Source organism: Bipolaris maydis (assembly GCF_028858645.1).
Source record: "Bipolaris maydis strain C4 unplaced genomic scaffold PSV08scaffold_3, whole genome shotgun sequence".
Lineage (NCBI taxonomy): Eukaryota > Fungi > Ascomycota > Dothideomycetes > Pleosporales > Pleosporaceae > Bipolaris > Bipolaris maydis.
The window spans coordinates 1,451,726-1,472,982 of NW_027093859.1; the positions used below are offsets into that span (position 1 = coordinate 1,451,726).

At 47.6% G+C, this 21,257-nt stretch overlaps 9 protein-coding genes across 9 annotated transcripts; 4 read left to right on the forward strand and 5 right to left on the reverse strand.

The window, feature by feature from the left end:
- Positions 1-18: 18 nt before the first annotated feature.
- On the reverse strand, positions 19-901 carry PSV08DRAFT_30150 (cytochrome c/c1 heme-lyase). The gene has a single exon (XM_014219034.2). It carries the CDS (start codon positions 887-889, stop codon positions 77-79), a length of 813 nt encoding a protein of 270 aa, XP_014074509.1. The 5' UTR covers positions 890-901; the 3' UTR covers positions 19-76.
- A 568-nt stretch (positions 902-1,469) lies between these two features.
- On the forward strand, positions 1,470-2,813 carry PSV08DRAFT_275533 (GHMP kinase). The gene has a single exon (XM_014219033.1). The coding sequence runs from the start codon at positions 1,533-1,535 to the stop codon at positions 2,727-2,729; it is 1,197 nt and encodes a 398-aa protein (XP_014074508.1). The 5' UTR covers positions 1,470-1,532; the 3' UTR covers positions 2,730-2,813.
- A 29-nt stretch (positions 2,814-2,842) lies between these two features.
- On the reverse strand, positions 2,843-4,050 carry PSV08DRAFT_197099 (t-SNARE). The gene is made up of 2 exons (XM_014219032.2): positions 3,631-4,050; positions 2,843-3,559 (listed from the first exon to the last, which is right to left on the reverse strand). The coding sequence occupies exons 1-2, from the start codon at positions 3,925-3,927 to the stop codon at positions 3,038-3,040; spliced, it is 819 nt and encodes a 272-aa protein (XP_014074507.1). The 5' UTR covers positions 3,928-4,050; the 3' UTR covers positions 2,843-3,037.
- A 319-nt stretch (positions 4,051-4,369) lies between these two features.
- PSV08DRAFT_217838 (nucleoporin protein Ndc1-Nup) lies at positions 4,370-6,476 on the forward strand (the record flags this gene model as incomplete). The annotated part of the gene is made up of 3 exons (XM_014219031.2): positions 4,370-4,514; positions 4,564-5,396; positions 5,444-6,476. The coding sequence occupies 3 exons, from the start codon at positions 4,370-4,372 to the stop codon at positions 6,380-6,382; spliced, it is 1,917 nt and encodes a 638-aa protein (XP_014074506.1). The 3' UTR covers positions 6,383-6,476.
- A 1,195-nt stretch (positions 6,477-7,671) lies between these two features.
- Positions 7,672-9,721, reverse strand: PSV08DRAFT_275559 (cytochrome P450). Its single transcript, XM_014219030.1, has 5 exons — positions 9,287-9,721; positions 9,007-9,180; positions 8,709-8,958; positions 8,556-8,649; positions 7,672-8,504 (listed from the first exon to the last, which is right to left on the reverse strand). Exons 1-5 carry the CDS (start codon positions 9,660-9,662, stop codon positions 7,818-7,820), a joined length of 1,581 nt encoding a protein of 526 aa, XP_014074505.1. The 5' UTR covers positions 9,663-9,721; the 3' UTR covers positions 7,672-7,817.
- A 724-nt stretch (positions 9,722-10,445) lies between these two features.
- PSV08DRAFT_275576 (uncharacterized protein) lies at positions 10,446-11,986 on the forward strand. Its single transcript, XM_014219029.2, has 4 exons — positions 10,446-10,787; positions 10,835-11,140; positions 11,190-11,304; positions 11,365-11,986. The coding sequence occupies exons 1-4, from the start codon at positions 10,553-10,555 to the stop codon at positions 11,798-11,800; spliced, it is 1,092 nt and encodes a 363-aa protein (XP_014074504.1). The 5' UTR covers positions 10,446-10,552; the 3' UTR covers positions 11,801-11,986.
- A 3,657-nt stretch (positions 11,987-15,643) lies between these two features.
- On the reverse strand, positions 15,644-16,900 carry PSV08DRAFT_217845 (acyl-CoA dehydrogenase/oxidase; the record flags this gene model as incomplete). Its single annotated transcript, XM_014219027.1, has 1 exon — positions 15,644-16,900. The coding sequence occupies one exon, from the start codon at positions 16,898-16,900 to the stop codon at positions 15,644-15,646; it is 1,257 nt and encodes a 418-aa protein (XP_014074502.1).
- Positions 16,901-18,073: 1,173 nt separating this feature from the next.
- PSV08DRAFT_197113 (CoA-transferase family III domain-containing protein) lies at positions 18,074-19,524 on the forward strand (the record flags this gene model as incomplete). The annotated part of the gene is made up of 4 exons (XM_014219026.1): positions 18,074-18,194; positions 18,309-18,837; positions 18,889-19,061; positions 19,236-19,524. 4 exons carry the CDS (start codon positions 18,074-18,076, stop codon positions 19,328-19,330), a joined length of 918 nt encoding a protein of 305 aa, XP_014074501.1. The 3' UTR covers positions 19,331-19,524.
- A 613-nt stretch (positions 19,525-20,137) lies between these two features.
- PSV08DRAFT_348624 (uncharacterized protein) lies at positions 20,138-20,658 on the reverse strand (the record flags this gene model as incomplete). The annotated part of the gene is made up of 2 exons (XM_014219025.1): positions 20,138-20,486; positions 20,543-20,658. The coding sequence occupies 2 exons, from the start codon at positions 20,656-20,658 to the stop codon at positions 20,138-20,140; spliced, it is 465 nt and encodes a 154-aa protein (XP_014074500.1).
- Positions 20,659-21,257: the final 599 nt, after the last annotated feature.

Genomic DNA, 21,257 nt, shown 5'->3' on the forward strand with positions numbered 1-21,257 from the left:
ACATCGGAGACTTCCCATCTCCCCCCCAAAAACAACACACGTAACCTACACATTCAGCATTCCTTTCGGGACATGTCTAAAACCCCCAAAACCTCATGACCCTTGTCTTAACCCCCTCCCAACTATTCAACTTGGGCCTAACATCTAGATAAAAATTCAACGCCTTGCCCGCCTTGCCCTCATCCCTGCCCGCATAAAAATCAATCACATACTCAATCTTCGTGCCGCAGCGATCCACAACCCAGTCATGGCGATCAAACGGCGGCTGGTACCCCATCAGACTCTTCCATCGGGCACGTGGCGTCAAGCTGGTGCTGAGGCCCGAGAAAGAGGCGAGTTTGGGGCCGCCACAGGCCTCGGAGCCGCGGCCTTGCTCCCAGCGCTTTATTTCGTGCCAGGCGCGCTCGTTGACGGCGTTGTGGATGGGGACTATGGTGCGCATGTCGGGGGCGGAGGGGTCGTAGGCTTTGCGGCGCATAGCGTCGAAGAACATTTGCTCCGAGGGGTAGATCCAGTTTCCGGTCGTCTTATCGGCGCCTGTATCGCGCTCGTTGTTGGCGGGGGTTTGCGAGGGCGTGTCTGGGAGGGCGCGCGGGATGGTGCTGACTTCGCGGTCGGTGCCAAGTCGGATTTGGGAAAAGAGGGCTGGGTTCGTTGGAGGCGGGGAGGATGTGGTCTGGTCGAGCGACGAGGAGTCGCAGGATTGCTGGACCGCTGATTGTGATTGTGATCGTAGGGGCGTTGCTGGCGGGGCGGCGGGCGTGGGCGTGGGTGTGTGGTAGGGATTTGGTGGCGCATTGGCGTTTTGGGCACGGGCCTGAGCAAGCCATGCCTCGCGAGTCTTGTGGTCAACGGGACAGGCTGCTGCGGGGTCATCTTTGGAGGACATTGTGGAGGTGGTTGGCTATGTGGAATGGAATTCCAACTTGTTAGGCATGGTGACGGCAGTGGTTGGAGAAATGTTACGCACGGACTCTGCGGAAGTCGAATCGCTGTGATTGGCTGGCCTTGTCGTGGGTTCCTGCGCAGCCATGGATAACTTTTCGGTCAGCGAAAATGAACGCGAAGGTATTTAGCGTTGTACGCCGCAAGGGTTCCAGACAACAAGGGCATGTCTTACCAACAAAAGGTCATCTCAGCATTCCTAGATACGATTGGTTCCTATGTCTCTATAGATTACGAACAGTTGTGTGGGCTCCTTCTATAGGCTATGGAAGAGACTCATGCATGCATTATTCAGTAACAAACACCAAAGTTGGATGGACTTGGTGCCACCTCACCCAGGATCAACGTTGGTTGGTAAAACATGCTCTCACTTCCCTTTGCGTATGGACAACTCAGTTATCTTTCAGCCCCAAAGCGGCGTTGTTCCGACTCCCCCTTGGCGTCTTTTCGGTCCCCGCTTGCTAGGCCCTACCGTACTTAGACCCTGCATATAAATAACAACGTTACCACGTCCTCCGACTTTCATAGCCTCTACTCCCCCTCAATTCCCCCGTTTACTGACATTGATTTGAAAACACATTCTCAAAATGTCTGACATCCACCGTGCCAGCACCACTGCTCCGGTCAACATCGCAGTAATCAAGTACTGGGGAAAGCGTGACCCAAAGCTAAATCTCCCCACCAACTCTTCCCTTAGCGTGACCCTTGCGCAGTCCGACCTCCGCACCCACACCACAGCTTCTTGCTCTTCTAGCTACCCGAAAGAAGACACCCTTCTTCTCAATGGCCAGTCTCAAGATGTCTCTGGCGCCAGAACCCAAGCATGCTTCAGGGAATTGAGGGCGCTGAGGAGAGAGCTCGAGGCAAAGGACTCGAGCCTGCCCAAGTTGGCCGATCTCCCCCTCCGTATCGTTTCTGAGAACAACTTCCCCACCGCTGCTGGATTGGCCAGTTCAGCCGCTGGTTTTGCAGCACTTGTCCGCGCAATTGCCAACCTATACGAGCTTCCAGCCTCGCCCACAGAACTCTCCCGCATCGCTCGTCAAGGCTCGGGCTCAGCATGCCGATCGCTCTTTGGCGGATACGTAGGCTGGGAGCAAGGCTCTGCGGCGGACGGCAGTGACAGTGTAGCTTTCCAGGTCGCACCTGCAAGCCATTGGCCAAACATGCGTGCCGTCGTTCTGGTCGTCAGTGCAGCAAAGAAGGGTGTGTCGAGCACCACTGGTATGCAAACCACAGTCGCAACTTCGAGTCTCTTCCAGTCAAGAGCCAGCGAGACGGTACCAAGGCGCATGAAGGAAATGCAGGACGCCATCCAGAACAAGGACTTTGAGGCATTCGGCAAGGTCACCATGATGGACAGCAACTCTTTCCACGCTACCTGCCTCGACACATTCCCACCCATCTTCTACCTCAATGACGTTTCCCGCGCTGCTATCAAGGTTGTTGAGAGCATCAACGCAGCGGCAGGCAAGATCATTGCAGCATACACTTTTGACGCGGGTCCAAACGCCGTTGTGTACTACCTCGAGGAGAACGAAAAGGAGGTAGCGGGTCTCTTCAAGACCATCCTCAACGAGAAGGATGGATGGCAAGGTCAGAGGGGACAGGCTGTCCGAGCCAACGCAGAGGCTCTTGAGAAGGTCAAGTCTGAGGCTGGACCTGCTATTGCTTTGCTAGAGGAAGGTGTCAGCAGGGTTATCTTGACGGGTGTTGGTGAGGGACCAGTCAGGACTGAGGAGAGTCTGATTGACGAGAAGGGCGAGCCTGTCAAGAGCGGCTAGAGTTTTGACTCTCGGTAAAGAGGTCTGAGAATATAGAGCACAATGTCATCCAACCCAGCTAATACTGAGCCTGTCCCTTTTGTGAAAATACAGATAAAGAAGACGTGAAATCGATATAATAATCGCATGAATTAGGTGGGTTAAACTGTACGACTCATAAATACGCAACCCTCTCCAGGCAAGGATATCTGCAAACAATGCGTTACGCCATGGTATCAGAATCCCCTCCCCGATTATACCATTCAACGCCTTGACAACAAGAGTTAAAAAAAAGAAAGGCCATTTATACAGATGCAGGTTGTTATCATCTAGTCCAAGACAACAGCAAGGATGATGATGACCAAGACAATAGCCAGGATAAGTAACAGAATGCACGCCTTGCTCCTCGCACTCTTCTGGTAGTTGCTGGCCTGCTTAAGATTGATATGCGCGCCTCGCGACGCATCATGCGTCGTCTCAACATTTTCCTCGATGATATCGAGCTGGGCCCCTTGCTCATGCACCATGTGTGCGACATCACGAAACAGCTCGTTGAGCTCGCCGACCGACTGTTCGATATTGCGGATCTCAGACTCGCGCTCGATGATGAGGGATTCCTGGAAGTCGACCTCGTCCTGATTCGCGAGGCGCAGCTGCTCCTGCTCCTGCAACTGGTGCTGACCGTAGTCTCCCCGCTCTTCGCTTGGCGAGGTTGCGTCTTGCAGGGCGGTGCGAGCGGCTTGTGCCGACTGCTTTTCCTTTTCCAGCGCCTGCTTCTGCAGTTGTTGAAATTCGGTGAGGGAGGCTTTGAACTCGCGCTGCAGCTTTGACTGGGTGAATTTCTGCGAAGGCTGTTTTTTTATCGGTTAGCTAAAACCGTGCTTGTGTTTCTGCCATGGGGGAGACTCCGGTATCTACGTACCCCGACGTCCGGCCATGTGGTGATCTTCTTGAGACCCTCGCCAAGCTCTTTGAACTTGTCCGATGTCTCCTCGACGGTTGTCTTGACGCGCTCGCGCACACGGGCTGTCTCGTGCTTGGTTCCTAGCTTGGCTGTCTCTTGCGACAGGCGGGCGACATTGCGAGTGAGGGCAAAGAGGTCGTCGGACAGCTTGTCAGCAAAGTCGCGAAACTCTGGGTCATCGGCGTAGGCTGTGTCGTCTTCCCGGCGCCATGATGTAGGCTGCGATTCGAGAGCACTGGAGCGCTGGAAGGACATGGTGTTGAACAGGAGGGGAGCACACGATGGCTCGGTTACACAGTGATATAGGAGGAGTCTAGAACCCAGCGACTGTCAACGTGATTGCAGGCGAGTGATATGGGGATGCAATTGTCGGTGTCTGGGGGGGGGGGGTTGGATTGGTCTGGTCTGCTCGCTCGGACGGTTCCTGCGACGATGACGACGAGCCGCGGCCAAGAGCACATGGCACGGGCGGGTCCGCTGTTATGTAAGCAAACATGCAGCAACTTGTAGCTCCGCCGACCCATGTTTGTTTGACGAAACTTGGGCGTCTTTGTATCGCTGCAACGCCCTGCGCGCAACCACTTTTTGCTGCCCCCCTCTGCGTTTTTCACTGGCACAACGCCATTTCTTTATTTCTTGCTATGCTATAGCTGTTTCCTCACTCATACATTCTCTCTAGCCGCGACTCACCGCAGCCATGGCGCTCGCACAGCTGGGCACTCAAGTGCGCCCGTACAGAGATTACCTGACACCAGCTCTCCACCGCAGATTCAACAGGGCAAGCAAATACACCTTGTTGCTCTGCTACGCGATCGCGTGTTGGATGGGCGAGTGGGCCAACCGTACGATGACCATCACAGAACATGAACCCAGATACTAATTCACATGCAGCTCTATGGTCGTTTTTTCCACTGGGCCTTACAGGCATCCGAACGCTCCTGCTCTTCCTCTCCGCGCTTTCCGTCTACGTTCTTCGCGTTTCCCAATGGCACGTCGGCCCCCGCCAGACGCCTACTCAGGCCCAGACGTTCACAAAATACTTCTTTCGCCTGTCCACTGTCGTTACTCTTATCGCCTATGCCTTTTCCGCTATGATGTTTGTCGAGACGTACATCTGGTCAAGGGGCCCTAAGGACAGGCTCGCGTTCATCGAGGCTGGGCGCATGCACGAGCGGTTTAGGCTGAACGAGAGACCGCTCTACCTGCGCTACTGTTTCTACCTCCTCGCAGCCGCACAGTCCTTTGTTCACTTGTGGAGGGATTACGACAAAATTGATGTGCCGGCAATGAAGCCCAAGAAGGACCGTGGCGACGCTGCACCGGCGCGACGAGCACCCAAACCCAGGCATGTCTTCATCAAAGAATTCAAGGGTATGGCAACTAAATCGAGCTCCCTGGCTGCGACCATCGCTGTTGTTGGATTTATCGTCTACTTTCCAATCACGCGCAACCTGATCTGGAGTTATTACTACAGCTTCGGTCGCTATCTTTGGAGCCTTTCCAAGACCTCCACTCCCACCGGCCTGGCTCCTTTCTTGCCACTGTGTCTCATGTTCATTACCGAGGGAACGCTTCTGGTTCTACTATGGGAGTTTGTCAACAAGACTTTCGATGTATACATTGCGCAAGAGCCGTTGAAGAACGATAATCCCATTACCAATGATTCAAAAGACCCGAATGGCTCGCTCTTGAATGGGCTCAAGTCGAAGAAGGATACTGTTAAGGTATAGAGAGGCGATGCACATTCGCGATCATGACTGACTGAATCTAGGCAATTGCTTTCTGGGAGCTTGCTCTGATTACAGACGCTTTCCCCGACCGCCGTAAGACGCTATACAGTGAAATGGATCGCAAAAAGGCGCCTACCCACGAGCAAGTTACAGACTTGTGTCTCGGCGAATTGAAGTTTCTCATCGAACGTTTAAGTGTTGGTCTTGATCCTGCCTACAACCCGGCCGCTGGAGACGGCAAAGAGCAGTCCGCGGCACCTGTCAACCTGGTGCCACGAATTTCGCAGCCACTCAAGGACGACAAAGCGATTGCAGCACTACCACCAAAGCCAAATTCCAGATTGGAGCATTTCGAAGCAGCAACAGCGGATCTCGCGAAATCTCACAGCGCTCCTGGTAACGCCCAAAAAGCGTACAGCCGCGAAGCCATCAACAAAGGGCTGAGCAAGGCACAAGAGGGTGTCAAAGAGGCAGAGTCGCTCTTTACAACGTACTACAACAAGTTTGTGTCTTCCTCAATTGGTGCCCTTTTCAGACAATCTGTTCAACGTACAGCAAACATTGTTGTTCTCGGAGCGCCATACTCTCGTATCTCATTGATTTGCAACGCCGTCACTTCCCTTGCGAATCTGGCCGTGTCCTCTCTCAGCGAAGATTCGCTCGGCCGTTTCCACGAAGGTATTCCAGCCGTGGTACGTGTGCTTACCACAGCACTTAACAAGATCGATGAATACATGGAGATAGTTCCGATACACCCAAGCGATATCGAAACACTTGCCAAACCAGAAGCAGAAAGGAGAAAGGTACCCGAGGTCGATGAAGTCAGGGAGTGTCTTCGGGAAGGATTGGAGCGGATCCTGGGCAGCTTCAATGAGTATCTGAGTAGTATGGGACTCAGCAGACTGGAGATTATGGAGGCGAAAAAGGCAGCCAGCGCCAAGAAAGTCTCTGAGATGATTCGGGCCGAGGGGAAATATTAGTAGTCCCGGTTTGGTTCTTTGTGTATTGTACCGATATGTAGATCTTTTGATATACCCACGTTGATCAACGAAAAGTAAAAAAAAAGTTGCCAAACTATCACACAGACATTGGTAGCAAGCCAAGATTAATTGGATAAAAACGATAGAGTGATATGTATATGTCGAGTGTTGGGCATGAGAGATGCTCCATTATGTACCATACGAGGCCTCGCATATTGGATACCTTCGATAAACGCGTATGGCGAGAATGCTACGGCAGTGATGCAGTTCTTGCAAATGTTTCTCACTATCTTGATGCCACTATCGTCTCTTTCCTCAAGACAGCTTAACATATATTTGCAACGGAACCGTTTACCAAGCATCGCTTCTTCCATTCGTGTCCGGCCTGCTTGTGCTTTTCCGAAAAACTTTGGCAGAATGTAAATTATGTTGAAGACGAAGACGGTCGAATAAGCAGTGCATTATCACTTTTGACGGCGCGAATGGGGCGAATAGGCAGCACTCATTCACTTGAGCTGGTTTTAAATCAAGACAAGTGTACAGCTATATAGCAAGTTTCTATCTATGATACCGACATGACCATGAATAGTCAGCAGGTGTGTTTCCTTCTTGAAATGATGCTTGATGGTTTTGTCGATATGATAGATCAAGGTAAAGTTCTGGCCGTGGAGGATAGTTGTGATGGAGAACAAGAGCGACATGTGCTCGGGAAATGGGTTGAAATGTTTGAAGAGGGAACATGGCAGGTTGACCGGAGTGGCGTTATGGGAAGCGTTTTGGTTGACCGAAATACCGAGATGAAAACAGCTCCCAGTAAAACTAAGCTATCACCTGCAATCAACCGCCTTCACCATTGCGTAGTTTAAGAAGATGTTTTTCTGAATTTCAAAATACTAGACTTCACACATATATTGATTCTCTTGAAAAAGGTTCTTTATGATGCTCATACATAGTTACAAGTCCGGTATCCCGATTTTTTTAGTGCGTGTAGTTTTCATCCGAATATTTCGGTCCACCAAGAAAAGGTATAGAAAAGTGGGGCGAGATGGATACTGAGGCATTTTGGTCGGGCTATCAACTGCCGAGGAATTGTTGAGATGTCGAGTAAGTACATTGTCCGTCGTTTGTTTCATCTTAATCAATCTTTTTTCTTAGAAACCGGGGGACCGAGAATGGAAAGTATGGCAGTGTGCTGTAGCAGGACATGATGTGCTTTTTACCCTCTTGTCTACAGGAACCTTCCTCTTATCTGTGAAGATGAATCCTTGCGCTTTCAAAAGGGCATTTGGTGTCGATGTCAACCATATATTCAACATTCTATTCTAAGTTATTGGTTATTCTATAAAAGCAAACAGTACTGGTTTCGCATTTGATAGCTTTGAGTGTTTGAGAGACGAAGTACCATTGCGACGAAACTAGCTAACACTGACTCATATCAGCCCTGACATTTAACAAAAGAAACTCGCTGGCTTTCTGGAGGTGCGGCCGTAAACTGATCTTTGATACTTTCCCAATACTGTTCTGCTACGAATCCATCGGGAAGACGAATATCAAACTCATTCACCACTCTTGCGATGACACTCCGTAGTTCCATATTGGCTAATGTTTTACCAACGCAATTGTATGGTCCTGTGCTGAATGGAATAAATGCGTGCTTATTGAGCACCAACTCAGGTTCCGATGTCCATCGTTCAGGCAAAAATTCATCTGGTTTTACAAAGTTTCTTGGATCGCGAAAGGTGGCGAAAGGCGGCATTTGGATGATTGTATTTCCAGGAATGAAATGCGAATTGATGTGTAATCCAGATGGTGGAGTGACGCGCTGAGGTGCAAAAAAGATTGATGGCCATAAACGCATTGACTCCTGTATTACTGCGTCAAGCATTGGAAGTGGCCGCTGGCAGTCGAAAGATACGCAATCACGAAACTCCTTCCGTATCGCATCGACGTATTTCGGGTTCGTAGCAAGTTGCATCAATGTAAACGTCAACGCCGAAGACGTAGTCTCGCTGCCGGCACCGATGATGAGTCGCGATTCGCCATATAGTAGGTCTAGTCCAGCTGTATCGTTAGGGGTGTTCTTGATGAGATGTCCTACAAAATCGGTCCTTCCATCTGTCCGCTGCTATTCGTTAGTATCAGGGCAGATAGAGCGGACTTCCTGGAACCTTACGGCAATGCGTTGTTTCATTTGCGACACGCTCCAGTCTCGCCATTCTTTCATCGGCCCGGCAATTGAAGTGACTACCCCAAGTGTGTTCATGAGCCTGAATGCTAAGATTAGTAAAATCCATATTTTTTGTAGTTGGGGTTCACAGCGAGTTACCAAGGCACATGGTACATAAGGCCCATAGCGGATAAGCTGCTGTTGAAAGTATTGAGAATGCTTGCCGCTACTTCACTTTGTTTGCCTTCTACAAATCCCATTGATTCGCCAAACGCAAGTTTTGACATAACATCATAACTATAGTAGCTGCAATAGCGCCATAGTTCAATCGGTTCGCCATTCTGTTTGTGTAGTTGAGCAAGCAGCTTATCTGTAAACTCCTCAACGAGTGGAGAAAAGGTAGAAAGCGCTACAACTGTCAGTGGATAGCATCGTCTATGCTATGCAAAGAACTTACACTCTTTCATTCCGTTATCCCAAACCCTACGTCGCTGACGGTGGAATGCTTTGTCTCGATTCAGATGAAGAGACTTTTCCATAACATCATAGAAAGGTCCCTTGGTTGTCATGGAAGAGAAACCCAAAATTGGTTGTATGGCGCTCGGGTCGTAAATTGAAATTTCTCGGGGACCTATTGCCATCGCTGATCAGCAGCGGATCCGATAGACAAATTCTCAGAGCAAACTATCAAAGACAACCATATTGTTACATAGTACTATCGGAAAGACTTCGCATACCTGTTCTCACATAATCACCATACTCCTGTTGGAGACGCTGTTGTACGCGATGCCAATGCCATCTTGTATCCCAAGTCTGTTTGATAGTCCACAATTTCGTCAATTTTGCACCCAATGGACCCGGAAAATGTCTGAGCGGGTGCCAGAATGCACGATATAACAAGATCCATAAAGAGAGAGTGCCCCAAAAGGCTACATATAAGGCAACAGTTGGGCCGATGCCCCGGTAGAAAGTAAAAAGTAAAAAGAAGAGACTCGAAAAAACAAGTCCTGGGAGAACAAGATGATCGACCTCCACACGCCTCAAAACCAATTCGTGAAAACCAATTGATAGCAGTGGACAAAGCACGATCAAAGCGTCCGAGGAGACTTCCATCTTGAGATGGTGTGCTGAAATTACCTCGCCGATTTGAGAACAAGTGGATATTTGTGTTTATGCTAGGCAACATGGTCATTAAGTAGCGATAGATATACCTCGAGCCCAACTTAACCAGGGCCGAATCGCTGCCCCTGGAACTAGTCAGTTCTCATACGCTCCGTATACTGCAACTGCGAAGACCGGTCTCAACAATTCGAAGATAGAAACGACCTGCGTAACTAAATAAGGTTTTGACGTTGCGGCCTCGACCCCGATTGGTAGCGGGAGCGGCTGCTTATGCATCCGTCCATATGGCGATACTTCGGAGACTCTGTCGGCGTCTCAGGAACCCTACGCTAGGAAAATTAATCCCCTTCCTTGCAACCGATGTTAAGCTCCTCCTAGCGTTAACACATTCAGAAGTGGCATATAATTGGTGTTCGATCTTGAAAGGAAATTCCGTATAAGATCTTTTCCAGATCTTAAGAATTTTCATGTCAGCGTTGGTGTACAGAGCCCCCAAAGACGAAGAATCACTAGCCACATAAGCTGTGTAAGAACACTTCGGATGTCTGGTTCACAGGTCATGCATGTTACATGGCACAAGGTACCCATGCAAATACGAGCTAATAGTAAACTGCAGCACCCTTACTCTCTGTGACTTGCCGGGGATTTACGAGTGGGCCCACATCCATGTATATCAAATCGAGGCCTCGTACTCCATACATCGGTTAGGAAACAGTGGGGATACGGCCATTCATATTTTGATAAGTAGATCGCATGTTAGATGCATACTTACTTAATCTGATCTGATTTTATTTCATTCAAGTACACGCCGACCGGAACGGATTGTTGCTGACCCGAAACTTCCTGAACTTTTCGAAATCCCTCTGGACGCTCTTTCACCGATGCAAGGCATATTGCCGCCGCCTGAAGGCGTGGTACCAGACTTTAGTGGCGCAAGATCACCTTTACAGCAAAAAGTACTGGTTTCATACATTGCGATCACCTCGATTTCAACGTTCTTCCTGGGCCTTCGATTGTATACACGCATCTTTCTTAGTCGTAATCCAGGTTTTGATGATTTGATTGTTTTCTTCAGTTGGTTGGGATGCGTTTCCTGGTTCGCTATATGTGCCTCTGGTATGATCTCTGCTTTTGTGGACAGCGAAAGAGTACTGACAGAATAGCGTTTCGATATGGATTCGGCCTCCACGCCTGGAATGTCACGCCTGATCAGTTAACAGGATATCTAAAAACACTCATCGCAATATGTATCATCTACGTCTGGACACCAGCACTCACAAAGTTCTCTTTGCTCGTTCTGTATTATCGGATAAGCACACAGGCTTGGATGCGAATCGCAATTTACGCGATTGGGGTGTTGACATTTGGTTACACTCTTTCCATTACCATTGTTGTCGTTGGACCTTGTAATCCCTTAACTGATAAGGACGGGACGTGTTTGAAAGATATTAACCTTTTCATGGCTATCAGTAGGTCGTAATTATAGTTACCAAATTCAACTCTACTAACTGCCCACAGTCAATATTCTCACGGATTTCCTCATCATTCTGCTGCCGCTCCCAATGTTATATGCTCTTCAGCTACGTTTAAAGCAAAAGGTTCTCCTAGGTATCGTGTTTACATTAGGATCTGGGTAAATTTCAAAACATAACCCATCACGCTAGAATTTCAACTAATGATGCGGCAAATCTAGGGTCATCGTCGTCTCTATTGTTCGAATCATTTACGTGTACAATTACGTCGGCAATCCGGATATCACATTTTACCAAGCCTCGGCTTGCATCTTCTCTGAAGTTGAATTAAACGCAGGGGTCATTTGTGCGTCAATAGCCACACTGAAGCCTTTCGTTGTTCGACACATGTCCTTCTCGTTATCTTTGTCAGGAAACAGCGAAAGATCAAAAACTAGAAGTCGGGCTTTGACTTGGTTGAGAAGGTCGCGGGGTCAAAATAAGAGTTATGTATTGGGCAGTCTGGATAATCACAAGGCGAAGCCGTCTCAAAACCAGGAGGAGTCCAGTATCCAAGTTTCGACTCAGTATTTCGTAACTTCGACAGAGCGCCCATTGAAGGACAGTGATAGCACCGAGAGAATCATTGTACCCGAAGTACGGAAGGAAGTATGCTAGAGGTCACATAATTCACTGTGCCCTACCGCCATGTGCGCGTGGCCCCACCAAAATAACCTCAAAAATAGAGCTATGGAGTCGCTATAAAAAGTGATCATTGTAATAAATCTTAGCAGCAGAGTTAATAGACTTAGGCTAATCTAGTCCTGCCTGAAGGGTTGGGATCAATCGCCAATTCGTTCCATCAAGTGCGTTGAAGAAGAGTGGTGATACCATTGAGGTTAGACAGGCAATAGAAGTGGACGTGACGCAACAATTGAATGTATTTTGTCGACTAAGACATGCGTGCAAAAGATTGGTTCAAATCCTCGCTAAATAGGCTTCGAATTCGGGATTTACAGGGTGATAATCAAATATGAAATGGAGGCGATCTTATATGCAAGCAGAACTTACAGCGAACAATTCTACTTGAATGGGTTTGTTGCAACGTGTTTGCCACTTTCGTACGCACAATGATAGCAAATTTACCAACTCTGTCATCGTCATTTCACTAGAAGCATTGACACTGCTGTTGTTGCATGCGTACAATAGTGGAATTCATACTTATGCTATGCACCTTCTTCCTTCGAAATGCCATTGCTGTAGGCGCGTGAATCTGTCCCTCGGCGAAATCCCGCTGAACAACTGGCTGCTTCTGAGATTGGGGTACACAGAAAAGTAAAGCATGCGGATATTGTTATACAGACAGCAAAACATCGCTAGTGATAGTTATACGTAGAATTAAAAGTAAGGAATTTCATTAAAAAATCTCATCACATTTGATATCTGAGGTACATTGTGTGCAAGCTGATTCTAGAAGATTTTGATATGTAGTGAGTTGTGTACACTAAAGCTAAGCATAACGTTCGGTTACATGCAAAACTCCAGCTTAGGTGCAGTGTGCTTTTGTAGTAGCCAGTGAGCGCCAGTCGGTTTAACTTGACCAATTGGCCGGAGATCCGCGGATGCCGGAACCCCTAATTTCCCGAACAGCCCCTTATTACATCCGATTGGTCCGGGGAAGCCTGCCTCTCGCGGAACCGAAGTGGCCGGACATCTCAGGCAAGCGAAAGGGCTAGTTTCTTAGCGTTTTACCACTTAATTAACTCAACACGCAGATATATCTTTATACATAAGGTCTAACTCTCTAAAAACTTAGATATCTATTAAACTTATATAGCGCTTTATTTTCTTTATTATATATATTTTTTAAACGTTGTTGTTGTGCTAATATTTAGCGTTCAAAGTGGCTACTTTTGGTGGTGGTTTGGTGTTGTCCGGCTATTTCAGTTCCGCCAGAGCCTGCTACTCTAACAAAATTGAAAATGTTACAAAGGAAAAATATTAGTTTGTTACTAGACGAGTTATACAAATCCATGGGACGACCCTTTCAAAGGGGAAGCCGCGCATATTGTAGACGTGTCACTTCTATTCGAGAACTTCGACGAGTTCCTACAAAGACCGTGGCACAAGCGTTCAGTGACAACATCGTAAAATTCATCAGCGGCGAAGCGCCCTAACAGGCGAGCCCAGGCGAGAATCGCGTGGCATTAGTCTATGGAAATGAAGCTGGAGCCGGGCAGTTGCGTAAGGACGAGCCGGAATGTGTTGGTAGAAGGGCAGCTATTTTTAGGTACCAAGAGTTAATAGGATTTGACGCGCTTCTTGATGCCGTCAGTAACTTCCTGGCTGGAACATAGGACGTACTTTGTCGAATTACTCAACACGAAATACTACTACAATCAGATGTTTAAGTACTGAAACAGCCTATCATTTCAACTTGATACCTAGGATGAAACCGTTTATCAATGTGAAAACCACATGAACGTGTCTGGACATTTCACAGTCCCATTTTTGTCCACAAATATTGTGAGCAGACTTCTAAGAAGTAAGACTGGCAACAATAGAATATGTTATACATGGATCCTTCAGATAATGACTAATATAACTAAGATAACCTAATAAGGTCTAACCAGAAACATAGAGAATGCGCTAACAAGATAAAGGACTCCAGACAAGACATCGAGTCCCTTTCTAGCTTTATGAATCTCTACTAATGCTAATCTAGATGCAGGCCATTAGCTGCAAGAAATCAATGTTACTATTCACTAGCCTTAGGGTCGGGTGAGCTTGAGCCCAAAGTCCTAGAGCAGAGGCTGGTAGCCTTGTTTGCATGGGTTAAACTCCAGATAATTTATTTAGATAAACGAATCAAGTCGATGTTTTTACACTGTAGTACGGAGCAAGATATCACTAGTAGATTGCCTAGTCGGGGGGGGGGGGGGGGGGGCGAAATCGTGGTCGGTTTCACATCTCATGAGTCTTCACAAATTGAAACTGGGACCTTTTTAGGACTATCATTTCGATTGTGGCCTTCATAGCCACGTTAAATGATGCTATATTCAACACTATAACCAAAACTGTTTGGCTATGGACTTATATTCCCCCGAAAACAATTTTTTCTCCATCAACAACCCAGTTTCGTCTTTTCATAAATATCGTTCCTTCAGTCTCACACGCACATCTTTTAGGTTGACGGTTATGAAAAAACTCATTCTTCCAAGGCGTTTCTTTATCTACAAGTTCGACCTCAAAGAATCGATAAAACTGAGCCGTAAATTTCTGAATTTCGACCTAGAGAAGAATGATCTATAGTGTCTCATCTCAATAAAGCATATAGGGGCGAATTTTATCGTTAGAGACATATAAAGGAATCAACAAGGGAATGTGTAATTTCGAAGACGTAGAGTAAGAAAATGTGGGAAGACACATACGAGAGCAATATTCTTACCTATACAACCTTTTGCACCAGTGCCAAACGTCATGCTCATATTGTCAAGGCGGGCAAATATATCGGGGCTTTCCAGCCAGGGATCTAATCGAAATTTCTCGGCATCATTGCCAAAGATAGATAGGTCTTTGTTCAGTACCATAGCACTCATACCAATGGTAGTGCCACGCGGAATCCAATACTTGTCTATTATAACGCCTAAAGAAACACGGAGCAATTGTCCACAGATAGCAGGGACAAGTCGAACTAACTCAGCAACCACTGCTTAGAGCAGAGGGATCTGCTGACTTTGCGTGAATGTGAGCGGCTCGAGTACCTTTTCTAGTAAGCAGCTTCTATATATAGCTAGTATAGGACGTCTACGGCATAAATTCTACCGCGCTAAGCTTGTGGCTTCAAAGGCCTGTAGCTGTGTAAGCCCTGGAGTCTTGTTAGCAAGCCAAAGATCACGTGGTTGCCAGCTTTGGCTTTATAATCATAATGTCTCTTGTATATTACAATAACACCTCGTTGGTCTAATACAGTCGCTAGCGAATGCAGCTTCACCCCTGGTCGCAGTTGTAACATATTAGGCAAGGTGTTCAGACCTGCTTACGGCTGGATAGACAGCTTTTGGCTCGCCGCGAACGATAGTCAAGAACAAACACGAAGTTGTGTATTGAAGTACAGCTGTTAGCGAATGCAGCCTCACCCTTGAAGGTAGCTGCGACTCTGTTTCTGCCGGTATGTATGTAGGGGCCCGTCGCCCTACCTATTATATCTAGTAAGTTGTCTCGCCTCTTTACGGGTACTGGACTATTCTCTCACATAGCGAATCAAGTATTCCTAAGGATTTTCGGGATGAGATTTACCAAAGCTATTCGTAGTCAGATTTATCTATGATCAAGGAAAATACCTTCAGCCCAGTAACACTTGGCACTGGAGGTTAGGTTTTAAGATGTCAGGGCCACAAAGTGAACAAATCTAACCAAGAAGTACATGTTCATTCACGCTGAACAAGACAGTTTTCCACGTACAACAAACAGTTTTTGGTAGACTATCTCTATTGGAGCATGTGCCATCTCGAACAATTCTCAATAGCTCCGAGGTAACTTCAATACCCTCTCACTAATGTAGTTCAAGATCATCTCTCTACTAATGGGTGCAATCCTGGGTACTAAACACTCTCTGAACCACCTTTCCACATCGTATTCCATGGCGTAACCCATGCCTCCATGCGTCAGGACTGCTCTCTCGCAGGCTGTAAAAGCAGCCTCCGCCGCCAAGTACTTCGCGCTGTTGGCCACAACTCCGATCTCGTCCTGTCGCACCGAAGAATCTGTTTTGCTCTGGTCATAGAGTTTCGCAGCATGATATGTTGCTAGTTTCGCAGCCTCGAGTCTCATGAATGCATCTGCCAAGGGATGGGCAATAGCTTGGTTCTGACCGATTGGCCGTTGGAAGACAACACGCTCTTTCGCGTAGTCGCTGGCCTTCTTCAGAGCAGCATAGCCAAGTCCTAAAGCTTCTCCAGCTAGCAGACAGCGCTCAGCATTCATTCCGTGCAATATCATTTTAAAGCCCTTGCCCTCTTCGCCAATGAGCGAGTCTGCAGAGATGTGGTAATTGTCAAAAAAGACCTCGTTGGCATCAACGGCGCGACCGCCCATCTTCTTAATCTTGCGGAGATCAAGACCAGGTTTGTTGCGGTCACCAATGTCAATGCAGAATAATGAAAGACCTTCGCTCGGTTTCCGAGCCTCCTCCAACGGAGTTGTGCGTGCAAGGAGGATCATCTTCGATGCAACTTGAGCACAGGTAATCCAGATTTTCTGTCCAGTAACGCTGTAGGATCCATCTGAGTTCTTTTTGGCGCTAGTTGCAAGCCGAAGAGTGTCGAGCCCGGCGTTTGGCTCTGTCACGCCGAAACAAACGCGTGTGTCTCCAGAGACGATCTTAGGAACTATTGTCTCAAGTTGTTCCTGTGAACCAAATTTGGCCAGCGGTTGAGTAGCGTATACATTTGCATGGACAGATTGTGCACCAGCCATGCCTGCTCCGGACTCCGTGATCGTTTGCATCATGATAGTTGCCTCCGAGATACCGAGTCCAGAGCCGCCTAGGCTCTCCGGCAGCGCAATGCCTAGCCATCCAGCTTTTGCGAGAGTAGCATGAAACTCCTTGGGGTCTTTTTCCTCTTGGTCGTGTTGTTGCCAATAGGTATTTGGGAACTCCGCGCAAACCTGGCTCACAGCCTCACGAACCATGAGTTGATTCTCGCTGAAACCGACTATGCTCATCATGCGCTGTACTCTAGTTGTAGAGAAGGCATGTCTTCTTAATGGCTGCATAATAAATGGTTTTATGAATGCGAGCCAAGTTGCGCGTCGCAAGCAGGATGTCCTGTGAAATGACATAGTATGAGATTGCCGGTAACAAGGCCCTTGTTCAGTATCCCGAAGTAATTATGTAAGTAGAAATACGCTTTGCATGTGTGCAAATGTGTAGCAGATGACTTATATCCGATTGTGCGAAGCTGCTGGGTTGACGCCATGATGGCAAAGTTGAGTTCATAAAGCCGAACCGATCGCACTGCCGAATGAGCGCTCCTCGCCTCTCCGCCTCCGCACTTCTTGAACTAACCCACTTGGTCAACCCCCACAACGATGTCATCCAACCTATTGAGGCGACAATAAGACTTCTATCCCCCTGGCAGGCAAAAGGAAAGAACTCTGTGCGATATCGGAATGCGTGCTAGAAACTATAGCCAGGAAACGAAGCCGAAATAGTCGTATCTCTTTTCTATCCTCTTCAGATCAGATCACCTGCTTTTCCGATCCCATCAATTCAAAAGACCGGTTATATGCAAACCTTGGCTCACGGTTAGCCCTTTTACTGAACATCCGATGAGTTAAATAGGATCCTTGCCATCATGAAGATTCCTTCGAACAAGTCGGTAGGCGAGTACATCATTTTATCCCCCACGTTCTTCAAGCGGAGTCATTCTAATTCAGTACGCATCCATCCAAACTTGATCTCGACTCCCATCAACGGCACGAATCCATCCAAACTCCCGTCGACATTGTATTGACGGGAGTATGGATGGATTCGTGCCGTTGATGAGATATGATATGGCGAATATATGGGCATAGGAGCGCTTTGCGCAATGTGTTCTTATTACAACTATAGTTCGTTGACTTATCGCAAGCATAGTTCGCTTTACTGCTGCCTTCGTCGTAACCGTATTTTAGTTATTGTACCTAATAGAGATTTGTCTATTTGACATATACCCGTTAAGAGGCTTTGGTAGTAATACCAACCTATTTTCTAGGGTTTAACAGGGTCTCGCAGAGGTCCACCTAAATCCTTTTATTACGTACTTTGACTGTAGTAAAGTTAATTTTTTTGATACCCGATTCTGGTAGGGTGGGGTGTGGCCTGCCATTCTTTTCTGAGATAATTGATCTGATACGCTATACAGTAAACAGAGGGGGAAAAGCCAAGCGCTAATTCAGCACATAAGCATGTCTCTCAGCTTATTCACCGGAACAGCGGCGCCTCAGCTCCAACGATGCCCTCGGATATCTCATAGTCCCTGGTCTACTACTGTTGCTCGCACGCACTTTCGATCAATATTTCAACAAAGTTCAGAGACTAGACAGCCTCTTGCAACCACAAGGCTCAGGCCACTCGATGGCATCACAATAGTCTCCCTCGAACATGCTGTAGCAGCACCATTCTGCACGCGACATCTCGCAGACCTGGGTGCCCGGGTTATCAAGGTGGAAAGACCTGGCGTCGGAGATTTTGCTCGTGCCTACGATTCTCGAGTGGATGGGCTTGCCTCGCATTTTGTTTGGCTCAACCGGTCTAAAGAGAGTCTGGCACTGGATCTGAAGAATGCCGAACATATGAAAGTACTCGTGGCACTCCTCGACAAAGCAGATGTCTTCGTCCAAAACCTGGCTGCAGGTGCAAGCGCAAGGCTAGGTTTGTCATATGAAGCTCTAAAGTCCAAGAACCCCGGTCTTATCGTTTGCGATGTCTCTGGCTACGGCGACAGTGGTCCATACAGAGAGAAAAAGTCTTACGATTTGCTTGTTCAAAGTGAAGCTGGTCTTCTTTCTGTCACTGGTAGCGAAAGTGAGGTTGCAAAAGTTGGCATATCTATTGCCGATATCTCAGCAGGCATGTACGCATACACCAACATCCTCGCAGCCTTGATGCAACGCCAGAAGACTGGCTCAGGGTGTCGATTGGACATCTCCATGTTGGAGAGCATGATGGAGTGAATGAGCTTCCCGCTATACTACGCATATCAAGGAGCACAGTCACCTAGAAGGACAGGAGCATCTCATGCAACCATCTATCCTTATGGCCCATTCGAAACTGGCGGTGGGGATGCCGTGACTTTGGGTGTCCAAAATGAAAGAGAATGGACAAACTTTTGTCAATCGGTTCTGGAGAAGCCGGAACTGAGCCAAGATGCTTGCTTCTTAAGTAACTCGCTCCGTGTGCAAAACCGAGAGGAGCTTAAGGAAATCATTTGCACTGCTTTCCGACCCTTTAGCGCAACAGAGATCCGGGCCAAGCTATAAAAGGCGTCCATCGCCAACGCGACTGTGAACACGATGCAAGATGTGTGGAACCACCCGCAACTCCGTGCGCGAGGCCGCTGAACTGAAGTTGATACGCCCAAGGGCCGTATCCCGGCTCTTATACCTCCCGGTATTGCCACAGCTACTGGGGCGAGGATGGGCGCGGTTCCTGCACTGGGCTAACACACACTATCAATATTAAAGGAGCTGGGCTTCGACGCCGGGACTGTTCAGTGATTCTTCGTGTTTCTTCGTCTACTTCGTCTACTTCGTATCTTTTAGTGAAGCATACTAAAATATGTAGTATAAGAGTCTTGTCGTGCCAAACACAAGATAGCTGTTATCTAACTCATGAGAGAATAGTATTTGCTGTTTTAGTTTAGCCAGCGGCATGTTAAAAATCACGGTCACATTCATCATACATGATTTTAAACTTCTCGGCTGCATTAGTATCCCAGCCAGGCAGAGGCGACTCATCCCAAACCCGATGATTTAATATGCCTGGTTAAGCTACCTGCAGTTATCATCACGGATTTGCCACTCAAGGAGCCCACGTACACAAGTCTTCAAAACATTATGAAAGTCAAAGAGGAACTCAGAAGATCAAATGGGCGGACATTGAGCTTCTAGATTAGAAAATCCTCAAAGCATTCAAGGTCAAAGGTTGGCCTGAGAAGCGAAGCTCGTTGTTTATGAGGCGGTAGTATGATAGTGCAGCCTTGCCTCATGCCGTCGAGCCTGACTCTGAGCTTCCGATAACACTTGCACATTTCCATGAGATACAAAGACACTTCCCGTTCTGACATATTCTGACTCGCGCCAATCGGAACCCATTGTTTTCCGGAAGCCGGGGTTCCAGGTGGTATCGTGTCAAAGCTTAGCCGCCGCACTGCATAGTGGGCCAGCCTTTGCACATACAATCGACTCGGTCTCTTCCCCGCTAACGCGTCAAGACACTGAGACTTGAGCAATAGAACGTCGAATGATATTTTATTGCGACTGTAGGTTTTGAGGGCCTAGGAAGCCGCTCAAAAGTCCACCTCCTGGGTGGTTCCCGTCCATGCCACCGCCTAGCTGTTCGCCCGATGCGAAATAATTATTGCTCGAATGGGTTGTGTTTTGTGTGTGAGAGGTCCCGTGTAGCTTTTGTGCTATAGATACGTCGAGGTATTGAAGGAAAAGATTCGACACATTGTTGTTGATTCTCCAATACTTTCGTATTTCTTGTAGGCCCAGAAGGCATATTTGCGTACGGTTCTCAGCAATGCGTCGAAGCATTTTCTGATTTCGTTTGATGCCGATTGTGTGAACACAGAAGGCAGCAAATAGGCTTGTGATACTAGAGGGGGAGTCAGTGATAGTTTCGAGTGAAAATGAGTCTCTGGTCCCCCTTACATGTGCATCTGCCTATAGCGGAGTGTACCCTGAGCGAGCACGTCTTCCGCAATTCTACTGATCTTGGTCGCTGCTGCTACCACAATCTGCCCTGCGTTATCGCTTCCCTCCTGCATGATGGAATCATGTCAATGTATGAGAATTTTCAGATGGCTTCAAGTCTATTCAGCAAGCTGCTCAATACGTTCTCAAATGGTGACTTACTTATATGCTAAGTGCAGGAGATACCCCCACACAGAGGCGGTACCGTCTTCAACACTACGACTGATTCCTTCCGGCAATCCTTCCTTCCATTCTTGGAGCATATCATCGACAACTCTTAGCTGTTCTGGCGTCAAGGTCTGTCGACCTGGTGCAAAATGCAAATCAACAACTCGACCAACTGTTTTTCGTCAGATGTCCTTCGCTGCATTCAATCATAACAACATGCTTACATATCTTTGCCAAGTTGACCATGTTAATGGCGTATTTTACGTGCTCTGGCTTACATGAGCCAAATATTGAGCCATTCGAACTAGTGACCTCCGTTTTTAGGTCTGACACAACTAGTGACTCAACATCACAATCATCATCTCTAATCCTGCTAGGAAGACCCAGAGAAGCAGCAGACTGTCTTTCTCGGACCTATATTGCTCAAGAAAAACGTTTATATTTTCAAGTAAGTGAAGCTCACGTAGATAGACCACTAGATCCATTTTCTAATGCGTGCCTTCAA

Excerpts from the sequence above, each read along its gene's own strand:
- PSV08DRAFT_30150 (XM_014219034.2), bottom strand. The coding sequence starts at position 889 with ATGTCCTCCAAAGATGACCCCGCAGCAGCCTGTCCCGTTGACCACAAG.
- PSV08DRAFT_275533 (XM_014219033.1), top strand. The coding sequence starts at position 1,533 with ATGTCTGACATCCACCGTGCCAGCACCACTGCTCCGGTCAACATCGCA.
- PSV08DRAFT_197099 (XM_014219032.2), bottom strand. The coding sequence starts at position 3,927 with ATGTCCTTCCAGCGCTCCAGTGCTCTCGAATCGCAGCCTACATCATGG. Across the intron at positions 3,560-3,630 it reads CCACATGGCCGGACGTCGGG|CCTTCGCAGAAATTCACCCA; the intron begins GTACGTAGATAC and ends ATAAAAAAACAG.
- PSV08DRAFT_275559 (XM_014219030.1), bottom strand. The coding sequence starts at position 9,662 with ATGGAAGTCTCCTCGGACGCTTTGATCGTGCTTTGTCCACTGCTATCA. Across the intron at positions 8,650-8,708 it reads CTTATGTACCATGTGCCTTG|GCTCATGAACACACTTGGGG; the intron begins GTAACTCGCTGT and ends CTTAGCATTCAG. Across the intron at positions 8,505-8,555 it reads AAATGAAACAACGCATTGCC|CGGACAGATGGAAGGACCGA; the intron begins GTAAGGTTCCAG and ends AACGAATAGCAG.
- PSV08DRAFT_275576 (XM_014219029.2), top strand. The coding sequence starts at position 10,553 with ATGCAAGGCATATTGCCGCCGCCTGAAGGCGTGGTACCAGACTTTAGT. Across the intron at positions 10,788-10,834 it reads GTTCGCTATATGTGCCTCTG|CGTTTCGATATGGATTCGGC; the intron begins GTATGATCTCTG and ends CTGACAGAATAG. Across the intron at positions 11,141-11,189 it reads TAACCTTTTCATGGCTATCA|TCAATATTCTCACGGATTTC; the intron begins GTAGGTCGTAAT and ends AACTGCCCACAG.